General features: G+C 27.2%; 1 protein-coding gene and 1 pseudogene across 1 annotated transcript; one reads left to right on the top strand and one right to left on the bottom strand.

The window, feature by feature from the left end:
- Positions 1–419: 419 nt before the first annotated feature.
- Positions 420–1,320, bottom strand: LOC111283303 (uncharacterized). Its single transcript, XM_022871756.2, has one exon. The coding sequence runs from the start codon at positions 1,218–1,220 to the stop codon at positions 606–608; it is 615 nt and encodes a 204-aa protein (XP_022727491.2). The 5' UTR covers positions 1,221–1,320; the 3' UTR covers positions 420–605.
- Positions 1,321–7,324: 6,004 nt separating this feature from the next.
- LOC111283879 (26S proteasome regulatory subunit 8 homolog A-like) lies at positions 7,325–10,055 on the top strand (annotated as a pseudogene).
- Positions 10,056–12,371: the final 2,316 nt, after the last annotated feature.

Below are 12,371 nucleotides of genomic sequence, written 5' to 3'. Positions count from 1 at the left end.
TTCAAATGCTCTGAATTATTAGCTTTAGAGTAACATCCGCAACATTGAAAACTAGCAGAGTACACATTATAATAGTAGCGGCATGCAGTAGTAAAGAAGTTAGTGAAACCTGGTAGATCAACAACCTGAAATGGCTCCATTCGAATACAGAAACAGACGTCAATTTTGGAAAATGCAATTATTCACAGAAAATAATGCCACCAAGAACCAAAAGAAAAGAAACAAAAAACGTAGTATTTAGAAAGAGTTAAATTTCGTGAAGATCTGTCATTTTCTATGGTGGTCCAATGGAGTTTGGCTCCCACATGGAGCAAACTTATATTCTCATAAAACATCACATGAAATACTGCAAACCAATGAAATTATTATATGAATATTTCTAGTAACTCATGATCAAAAGGGGCAATTCATTCATTAAAGCAAATTTCAGCTTTCTATTCATTTTATATTACAAATGACTTTCAGTCTTGATGACATGATCCCTGCAAAGAAAGTAGAAGAAAAACAAAAGGAGAAAGGAATAACTAAGAAAGAAATGTAAGTTTTCTTTTTTAACAGCATGATCACAATCCCAGTATGTGATAATCGATCGGTGTAACTTACATTTAACTATAGCGATTATTGATTAGGCCATAATTAGCAGTGCTTCTGCTAGACCTTGGAAGATAGACTATTGATTCTGAAACTGGACAAGTCCTTTTACAAGAAGTGTAGAGATTAATAAACCCCAATTTGTCACCGCTACTTCTTGTGACCTTTGCTCCAGTCCATAAATTGCAGGCAGTTTCTTGATGATCGTCCTTGGAACATTTAACCAATGCCGCAAAAAATGGATCCCTTCGGAAACTCTCAGTAGCAGCGGTTGCTTTCTTCCGGGTTAACAACATATCTTCGAAATTGTACCTTTTCGAGGTTGGTGATGTAACCGGGGGAGGCAATGGCAGCAACTTCATCGACTCCTTTTTCTTGTGATTTTGTAGTTTCTTCGGAATCCCTGGAAAATGTTCCCAAGAAAATGGTACACCCGAAAACCGGAGTGGAGTAGCTGGACTGAGAGCCGAATCATTGGGAAAATACGAAGATCCAAGTGGAGATGATGATGATGAAAGTGATGAAGACGAAGAAAACGAAGGCAAAAGATATTTGGTTACCGCGATTATTGTGTCACATTCTTTTGGTGCCATTTGGTCACGGCCACTTTGAGTTGATGGGGAATCCATAGCTTTAGAGGGAAAGGAGGGGGAGACTAATATGTGTTGTTATATGGGATGCTTTAATTTTTTTTTTATTTGATCACCTTGTTTGAAATTTGTTTTGTTTTTAACACAGAGATGTTTATAATTGTTGATTTCACTTATTATTTTAGTTATATATAAAACAAAAAATTAGAAAAAAATATGTTACTAACTAACAAAATGACCCTATGGCATTGATGGCAAATGGTGAGGTAAGAAAACGACTGGGGACAGAATGGGAATTAAATTTGTGGTGGTGATGGCGGTGGTGGTTAAACCTAACATCGTATAGGAAGTGGTTGACGGATGCTAACCATGAAGCAGACTCGATATCTGGGACCCTAATCCGCTGCAAGGTCAACATTATTATTATTGTTATTATTATTGAAAGATGAACCAACCTATTTAAGAAACAGTTCCATTTATATTTTTCTTTTGTGGTACCGATTAATTTAGGGTAAATTGAAATCAGGGCATGCAAATTTGAAAAAAATAATTGTGGAAATTTAAGAAAATACGCAAACTATATTTTGGTCACTTTTTTAAATTTGATCACTCAAATTTCAAATTTTCAAAATTTGGTCAATAGTATTTGTGAAATTATTAATATTTTGGTATTCATTATTAATGTTTTCTGTGTTTAGGTAAGTTTATAATGATTTAATTATCATTATTTGTTAAAATTAATACAACAAATTATTTTATTATTTTGTTAATTATATTTTTTATATTTTATTATATAAAATTAAGACTACAACTTTCACTTTAATTAAAACCTTGAGGGTATTAAAGAAGGATTTATGATCAGAATTTTATTTTTTTTGTAATTTAATTTTTTAATTTGGTTCATGGAATGTAACTCATGTGGTTTTCTAAAATTTCCAACATGTCAAAAAGAGGGAAAGTAAAGGGAATAAAAAACTTTTATCTCCGTTAGTTTTTTAGATTCTAAAGAAAAAGTGAAAATTTTTTTCCATTTGCCCTCACTTAATCGTATTTCAGACTACATAGGTAATATTATTTATTTTAGAAATGTAATAATTTTATATTTTGGTTTTAGTTTTGAGAATTACAATATTTTTATGATTAAAAATATAATCTTTATTGAAAATATGTAAAAATTTATTTTTTAAAATTTAACAAAAATGATATTTCTAAAATAAAAAAGAAAATACGGTCTTTGTTGTAAAAAAGAAAAAACTTATTTTTCATAATTTAACAAAAAAATGACGTTTTTAAGATGAAAAACGTGGTTTTTGTTAAAAATATGAAAAAAATTATTTTTCAAAATTTTTTAGTTTACAAATTTGAAGATAACGCGATTATTCATGTGTCATATGTTATGAATGTATTATTCGTATGTCACATATTATTTAAATATTATTAAAGATAATATAATAAAAAATTTTATTAGATAATCTTATATTTCTCTAAACCAAACACAAAAATCTTATGTTTTATAGGTCAATAAAACATAAGAATCACACATTCCTCTTTAAGATCACTTTCTCCATAATCACTTTTTCACTCAAAATCTAAAAATTCACAAAAATAAAATGCCCCCTATGGTATGAAATATTTTATAATTCGTTTAAATATTCTTGGATGATTGATGTATTTATAGAAAGTACTTGATTTATTTAGATGAGTTGGATGAAAAAATAATAGAAATAATGCTATTTTTATAATTTTAGAAATTAAATTTATTCATTCATTTTTTTAAATTTAAAGAGTATAATTAATTACAATAAAATAAAAGTTTATACTTTTAATTTCATACAATAAAAATGTCAAATGTTTATTTCTATTTTTTATAAATTTTGAGAACTTATTTGAATATTATTATAAGATATTTCAATGTAGACAACAAAATTATAAAAAAATTTATTATATTAAATTTATGTTGGTGATTAAATTATTATAAAGCTGCATCAATAATAAGAAATTGTCGATGAAGACTATAATATTAATAAATTTCACAAATGTTCGTGATTAAATTGTGAAATTTTTAATGTTTGAGGAAAAATTCTCAAAAAAAAAAAAAAATAGATGACCACAATGTTTGATGACCAAAGTAAAAACTTAAAATAAAACTATGACCAAGAATGTAAAATTTTTTTGCTTAATTTTTATTTTTTAAAAATTTATAATGTCACCTCGTTAATGTCATATGCCATGTCAAATGATATTGCAATGCCAACAAAGTGACAAAAAATAATTTTATAAATTTTAGTGATCAAATTATAATTTTTTATAATTAGATGGCCTTAATAAAAAAATACTTAGAATTGAGTGACTAAACATGCAATTTACATTATATATTAGGAATTACAACTCTTAAGCCTCCTAATCCTACATATAAAATTGGCACTTGTATGGTGGTACTACGCTGCCATATGTCACCTCATTTTTTTTAATTTTTTGTTTTTTAATTTTTTATATCTTTTATTATTAGCATATTTTTTTAAGTGGGGTCCCTCACTTTTTTTTTGTGCGACCCATTTTTCCCTGATTTTGCCTTTTTTTTTTATTTTTCATGTTTATAATTAAATTAATTTTATTTTTCTTAAGTAAGCCCCTAACTTGTTTTGGTTACTTTTTTGTTTTTTATTTATATTTTTAATTTTTTTTAAATATATTATTTTATTTAATTAATTTTATTACTTCCAAGTATAGCCTTTTATCTTTTTGTAGGACTCATTTTATTTTCCATTTTTCTACTTTTTTGAATCTTTTTATTTTACATATATATATATTTTTAAATTTGTTAAATATATAATATTATTAAATTAATTTTATTACTTTCAAGTATGTCAGTAGTAAGACCCATTTTTTTTTTCTTGACTTTTTTAATATTTTATTTTTTAAAATTTTTTAAAATATATAATATCATAATTTTTTTTCTTGGACCTACTATTTTTTCATGGTCAGACTTGTTTTTTTACCTTTATAAGATCTTTGATCAATTTACTTGTTATGTTTTATATTTTTTTTATTTTTTTTTTGTCTTATATATAAATGTTGCATAATTGCATAGAGGGTTACCAAGAGCCCCTAAGGTTTTTTTAGGTCCACCTATTTTTTTTTCTAAATTGTTTAAAAGAGATAGGACCCACACTTTTTTTAATTAATTATTTGGTGTGGAACCCATGTGTTGGTTTTGTATTTTTAATTAGTAGGACCATCTATTTTATTTTATTTTTTTAATTTCTAAAAGGTACCAGGCTCATATTCCTTTCTAGAAAAATTTTTCTTGGTGAGGGACTCATTATTTTTATCTCTTTTTTTTGCATTTTATTCTTTTTATTTTTGGGTTCCATGTGCTTTTTTATTTTTTAAAAAAATTTAAAGGGTATAGAGCTAATATTCTTTTTTTTTGGTGTGGAATCCACATCTTGGTTTATATTTTCCCGACTGGTTTTTTTTTTTATAATTTTTTTTTACTTTCAACCGTGGAACTCATATTTTTTTTTAAAAATCTATTATAAAAACTTTATTTACAGATAACTAAAATTTAATTCATCCATGTGTTCGAGTAACTTATAAATTAATTGCATACATGTACGAATATTCACCGTGTGCCATGTGTCATCTAAATTATTTTTTAAAGTTTAACATGTGTAATTTTTTTTATTTTTTTTAGTAACTTTTTTTAAAATGTTAGACCCACTTTCAAAATTCCTTTTTCTTAGGGCCCACCTTTTTAGTTTTAAATATAGGACTTGTATTTTTTTTTAGATGCACTTCAACAAATTTTTATTTTTTAGTGTTTAATTTTTTATATTTATTTTATTATACTCCTTTTTTCAGTGCGACATTCTTCTTTAATTCTTTTCGTTTAATTATTTTTTTTCTTTGACTTATTTTTTATTTTTTTAAATGTCTCTTAAGTATTTTTTTTAACTAACTTGATATCAAATTTTATCCATTTTCTTTTTTTTCTTTTTTTTCTCAATAAGATTCAATAATTTTTTAAAATATTTTTTACCTTTTTGATATCAAAAGTACACCGCATGTTTTTTTTTTTTTGTTTTTAATCTTTTATCTTTTTTATTTTTTATATATTTAATAAACAACTTTTTAGATTTAATTTTTATAACTAACTTGAATTCAAAGACACATCACATGTTAAGTTATTTCATTCTTTTTTTTCTTTTGCTTTTTAATAATTTTTCTATTTATTTTTTATTTGTTTATTTAATAATAAAATTGAAAATTTTTTAAAAAAAATATAAGATTCATTTTATATTATTATTAAAATTTTTTTTTTTATGTTTTCATTTACTTTTTGTAAAAAAGATATTAAAGAATATATTAACATCACATCTGTTTTTGTTCTTTTTTTAGATTTAATTTTCTTAGGGACCTACTCGATACCAAGTGTATATTTTGTGTTTGCTTCTTTTGTTCCGTTTTCTCTTATCTATTATTTCTTATTTTTATATTTAATAAATATTTTAATGAATTTTTGTCCCTTGATGCTAAGTGTATATCATGCATCCAATAATTTGCTTCCTTTTTCCTTTTTTTTTCAAATATCTTTAATATTTAATAAAATTTTTAAAATATTTTAAAATTTCTAACCAGAGGGTTTTGTTTAATATTATTGATTTAATATATATTTTTATTTGTTAATTAAAAAAATATTACCTAAGTTTGTCATCACATTGGTATTTTATTTTTGTTCCTTCCTTTGTCCTTTATTTAAATCCTTGATATAACTTTCTTTTTACTATGTCATTATATATATATATGTGTGTGTGTGTGTGTGTGTATTATATTAATAAGATCATTATTTAATACCTTAATTTAATAAATGCACTTTTTAATTTTAATTCTTTTTATTTTAAAATTTTTTATTAAATTAATTTAATTAAAAAAAAGGCTACCTAAGGTGTCCATGTTGTAACTCTGTTTAACTTTTTTCCTTTAGCTTTTTCAATAAGATCAATTTTACAAAAAAATAGTGTTGATTGATAGATATGTCAAAATAATTTATATTCTACAAGTTTATTCCATCCTAATTAGATGAGGGGCAAATTTTTTTTTTTTTTTAGATCAAGATCAAGTTGAAATAGGTTTTTCTTTTTCTTTAAAAAAGAAATAGAAGATTAGGAGTATGTTTAGGGTGTTTTATCTCAACCAATTTTAAAGTATATAGAAATGTATATTTTATTACTAATTTTAGTTTATATATTATATTAATAAAGTGATTACTTGATACCTTAATATAAAAAAATTAATGTTTTAAGCTTAATTACAATGCTTGTATGGCATCTTTATGAGCTCTTATTTTTTATTTATTTGCTTTTTCCTTTTTTTTCATTATCTTTTCATTGTTTTATTTTTTTAAAATTAGATAACTTTTGTGAAAAAATAGAGCCAATAGAAATAACTGCATCTCATCTCTTTTTTTTTTTGTTATCTGTCATTTTTTTTTGTTTTTAGATTAAATGAATTTTACAATAAAAACCAATTAAATAAAAATGACAAACCAAAAATTTTTGACCCACAGCAATGTGTGGGTATTTTGCTAGTGAAAAAAAAAAAAGCATTCATGTATGAATTTGGTATGGTTTCCTACTTTAGTGAAATATTAAGTTGTGTCTTCTAGGATCATTGAACCAGTTTCTTCTACAATGCCTTGAAAGCCCTGTTGTTGGTGTGTTGAAAGTTTGGTGGAATGCAACATGTGCAATTGCATGTTGGTCTATATGGTTAATGAGAAATGAAGTGGTTTTTAAAAATAAGAAACTTAACATTGAGGATTTCTTGTTTCTTGTCAAACTTAAGTCTTTACTTTAGGTTAAAGCAATCAAGGAAAATATTGTTATCTCAGATTCTTTATGGTGGATTGACCTAATAGAGTTTGTTCTTTCATCTATTTGTAAACCTAGTAGATCTCTTAGTTGTTGGGTACCTCCTAAGGAAGGTGTGCTAAAGTTTAATGTTGACGACTTTATGAAAAGTAAGTTAGGGCTTATGGGTTGTAAAGGATTATTGAGTGATTCTAACTCAAAGGCATTGAAAGTATTTTCATCTTCCTTAAGGATTCAGGAAGTCTTTTGGTGGAACTCTTAGCTATTAAAATGACATTGGAGAGGCTTATGTCATCAAGGAAATACAAGGGAGTTAAGGTAATAATCGAAGTTGGCTCTTTAATTACTGTTAACTGGAGCTATAAAAAAGACACAAGACTATGGAGATTATGGTCTATTTTTTCTGAGATTGACTCTTTAGGTGAGGAATGTAATGTTAGTATTCAAAACATTACTAGAAATTCATTTTTTATTGATGAATTTTTTTTGTTCGTAATTAACCATAGTTTACTAACGAAAATTGTAAAATAAAAATTTTATTGATAGAAATTAATCTATCAATATTCCATAGGTAAAGTTACCATAAGAAAAATAATGATTTAGTGCATTTTTGACTGACGGAAGAAACTTTCGATAATCTATTACTAAAAATTTTATTGACATATTTTTTTTGTCTGTAAAAAATTTTTTATTTAAAAAAATGGAAATACTTCTTTTTAAATTAACTTGGGAAGGAAAATTTTAATTAACGACAAACTTATCAACGAAAATTTGTTGGTAAAAGTTGAATTACCAATAGATTCCATTGGTAAATCCGTCACTAATAGTAAAAAAGAAATTTGAATTACCAATGGAAAATCTATTAGTAAATCCATCGTTAAAATTCATTTATATCTCGAAATGCCCTTCCCCCTTTCCTTTCTTCCTTGATTGAAATCCTTAAAATTCTCTCTCCTTTTTTCTTTCTCTTATCCTTTCTTCTCACCTCTCCTTTGCACTCATCATCGCCGACTCGTGCTGCACTTGAGGCCATGTGAGCCCCTGCCACTATTGAGCCTATACCATTACCTTTTAGCCTTTAAACTTATCTTCTCTACCACAAGGTGACCATATGTAACTAAATTGTGAATATCTTAATTTTTTAGTTTTTCTCTTGTCCTTCTTTGGTTAACTTTCCATTGTAATTCTTCTTTGGTTATCCTACATTAATAATATGATTAATCAATTATTTAAAAAAAGCAAAATGTAGAGTATGTTTAAAGTTTGAAAAAGCAATTCACTAAGTGGAATTTGCTAAGGCCAATGGGTATGGCGACAAGAGCTATAGCCATTCCCTAAATGTTTTGAGTTTTAACTAGATTTCATGAAGTTCACGTATCTATATCTTAGCTTCAACAAAAACCCTTTCTAAAATTTTAATAATATATTTATTTTCTTTGTTTACAAAACAAAAAGAGGATTTATTTCAATAAATTCCTAACAAAAAATTGGATAAATTTCTTAAAAGGTTTGATCTTGGACTATCAAAGAAGTGTCAACCATCTCTTTCATTTAACTTTTACTGTAGCTATTGAAGTTTAAATTAATTTTAATAATGAAATTCAAGTTTGTAATATTCCTGCTTTTGGGGTGGATGTTTAAATTTAACTCAATTATAGATGTTGTGTATAAAAATATTTAAATTTAACTCAATTATAGATGTTGTGTATCCTGCTTTTGGGGTGGATGCTTCTCAAGCTATTGAAAATTATAGATAATGATTTTCTTATTCAGAAATCCATGGTGTCATTTATGGAATGTCTTTTAATCATACTTTTATGTCATTTTGTAATTTCTTCTTCAGGTTCATCCAAAAGGAAAATATGTTGTTAACACTGACAAGAATATTGATATCACAAAAATAACACTATCAACAAGTGCTACTCTTTAAAATGATAGCTATGTTCTCCATTTGGTCTTAACAAGCAAAGTAGATCCCTTGGTTAATTTTATAAAAGTTTAAAAAGTTCCAAATTCTACTTATAACATGATCGGTCACCTTAACTAATAAATTAAAGAAATAAAAGAGGTTTTCTCTCGCTTTTGCTTGATTTGTTCATTTATGGCTTCTCTCTCTTTGGTTTTACCTTTATCTATTCTGGTTTTCCATTATTGATCCCATGTTTGGTTGTGGACTTAACTTTTTATGCCTACTATGTGGTAAAACTTGTAGGTCATAGAACTTTCAATTAAACATCTTGAATTGTTTGAAAGTCTTCGAATAGCTCAGCCAAATGTACTATCCTGCTATTTTGTAAAACTAAATCTTACTTTTTATCATAAATTATAGGGTGTCCTACTATATGGACTAGTGGGTACAGGAAAAACTTTATTGGCTAGAGCCATGGCCCATCATACTGATTGTACTTTTATCAAGGTTTTTGGTTCTAAATTAGTTCAAAAATACATTGGAGAGGGTTCTCAAATGGTTAGAGAACCTTTGTTATGGCTAGGTTTGTTTTTCTTTCTTGCTTGTTGTCCGTAATTTAAACAATTATAAATGTGAAACGTGTTACCTATATTAAGGTAAAACGTTTTCTGAATATTGTCGATATATAAATTTTATTCCAACACCCTTTTTAGTTTTGAGTGTGATGAAAAATCTTAGGGTTTTTTTTTTTTTTAATGTGGATAATTACTAGTTATCTGGAATTAGCTAATAGCCATATCTTTTTTAGCTTGAAACACAAAGTAAAGCTACATCTATCTGAATATCTACCATTCTATTATAGTTTTGTTTTTTATTTCTTATTTTACTTGAGTGGTTTCTTTTTTTGATTATCCAGGGAATATGCTCTATCAATCATATTTATGGATGAGATAGACAGTATTAGATCTACCTCGAATGGAATCTAAAAGTGGCAATGGTGATAATGAGGTGCAAAGGACTATGTTGGAGCTTCCCAACCAACTTGACAGATTTGAAGCATCCAACAAGATCAAGTTATTAATCGCTTCATAAACAGTGAGGTACATGCCATTTAGCAGTCATTGTTTTTTTCCTGCAAGCATTTTATTACTTCTATCTATCTTTTTCATGTTATGGCTATGTCAAGCCATTCCCTTATTGCTAGCTTATTCTTATTTATGCTCAAATAGAAAAAAGTATATAGGGGGTTGTATTTGAAGTAAAATATTGCGCTCTCATGAATTCATTTTTTTGATTCTGCATCATTGATTGTGTTATGTGTAAAATTAAGCATTAATGCCTACTATAGATACCTAATTTTTTCTGGATCAATTTGAATTTGTTTGATTTTTGGTGCTCGATGTCAACATTCTTATTTAGGCTAGCTTAAGCGTTTAAATTAAATTTAGTTTGCATGGGCTTATTTTAGATTAATCTTTTATATGATTTTATAGGGGCTAGAGCCTATTCCAATCCAATTTGGGTCAATTAGGTCATTGTGGCTTAAAAGGCCAAAGTCCAAGATCAAAATTTAAAAGGCCAATTTTGAGAGCCCAAATTTAATGATAAAGTCCTAAATTTCAATTTAAAGCCCAAATTAAGCTTTTAAGCCCAATTTCATTTTTATCTTTAATTTTGTTTTTATTTTTATTTTCCATAATTAATTGAAATAATTAAAAATAAAAAATAACAAAAAAAGGATAAAAAAATAAATAATAGAAAATGAGCAAAAAGATAGCAAGTAATGGCTGACAAGCAATTGCCCAAAACATTACCCTACCATCAATGTTGTAAGGGCAACAGGCAACCACAATAAGCCAAAATCCCCAATCTACAGTAAGCTTTTCTTGATCTTTAGTTGTTAATAAAATAGACAAAAGGCAATACATGAAAATGAGGAAAAGCAAAAATTCTTAAAAAAAATCCTTCAATTCCACCAACGTCAACCTCATTTAGAACACTAACCAAAACGTCCACCACAACCAATTCCCTCTTTGATAGCTAGCAAACTACCATAAGCCTTCTATAGCAAAAATTCCCCCCACAACTGCATATACATCCATGAACCAGACACCACACAAGACAAAATGATTGTGAAGCTCCATTCTCCAAAAACAATCCTTCTTAAATTACCTAACTCTCTCAACCACAATAGAAACAACAACCTCCTCAAACCACCCAAAATACCACCACAAAAAGGGCATGAAAAAACACATAAAAAAAAAACCACCCTTCATTGTCAAACAACCAAAAAAGTCATGCTTCCATACTAAAACCTCTTAGTCCTTCCCATGCTCAATCCCAAAACAATCTTTTACCACCAATGCTCGCCTTCAACAAAAGGGAAAATCATCTTAAACCAACACCCATCTTATAACCAAAAGAACTTTTAAAAAAATCCTATCAACCAACCAAAACCCACAAAAATCACACACTTAAAAAAAAATGGAAAACCATATCCCCTAGAAAAAGGAGAAGCAACACCATTAAGCTAAAAAAAATACACAAAAAATTGCAAAAAAAAAGAGATGAAAAGTTTTTAATTTGAAAGATTTTATTAAGATTTGGAAAATAGGTATGGAAGGAGATCTCGGGGTAATGGTGAATATACTCGACAGAAAGAGTGTTTGAAATGGCAAAAGATAAGCTTATGAAGGTTGGAACCATTTGATTTTTACTTAGATTTAGGAAGTTTGAAAAGGTTTTAAGCCAAAATAAGGCCAAAATAGGATAGAGAAGGTCAAAAGGAGTTTTCATGGTGTTTTTTTTATGACTTCCAATCATCGGTGACAGTGACCGATATCCATTTATAGTGGCTACCACAGTAGGGTGGTAGTTAGGAACAAGGCGACAACAGAGAGCTCTGAAGTTTTTTAGGAGCTTGAAATTTTTTTTTATTCATAAGAGGGGAAGAAATTGGCTAAAAAAATTATGGCTTTTATAGAAGAGTAAAATGCCTAAAACGATGCCGTATAGCTACCCTCATGATTTGTGCACAACCTAGCTACTTAACCCAGGGTCTACGTATCTGACCTGACAATCCACTTTAGTCCCAGTGTTTAATCGATCCCTTTAAACTAGCTAGAAACCATTCTGAACTACCTAAACTGCTTTTGAATCAACCAATACCGCACCAAACCAAAAATAACTATCTAAATCGTATTGAACTGGCTCAAATCACCTTGGATTGTTGATTAGGGTTGGCCTGTTAGTTTTTTAGTTTTTTGTATTTTTTATTTTCTTTAATTTTTAAATTATTTATTTTATTTATTAATGCATAATTTTGTTTTTAAATAATTAGAATAAGAGAATACTTTTAGAAATAAAAAAATTTTGGTGTTTTAAACTTAGTAAATTAAGAAATAGTGT

This window comes from Durio zibethinus, chromosome 3 (assembly GCF_047325235.1).
Source record: "Durio zibethinus cultivar Kanyao isolate XHJ-2024 chromosome 3, ASM4732523v1, whole genome shotgun sequence".
NCBI lineage: Eukaryota > Viridiplantae > Streptophyta > Magnoliopsida > Malvales > Malvaceae > Durio > Durio zibethinus.
This window is presented reverse-complemented; position numbering and strand designations above follow the sequence as displayed.

Coding starts and splice junctions, on each gene's coding strand:
- LOC111283303 (XM_022871756.2), bottom strand. CDS start 1,220: ATGGATTCCCCATCAACTCAAAGTGGCCGTGACCAAATGGCACCAAAA.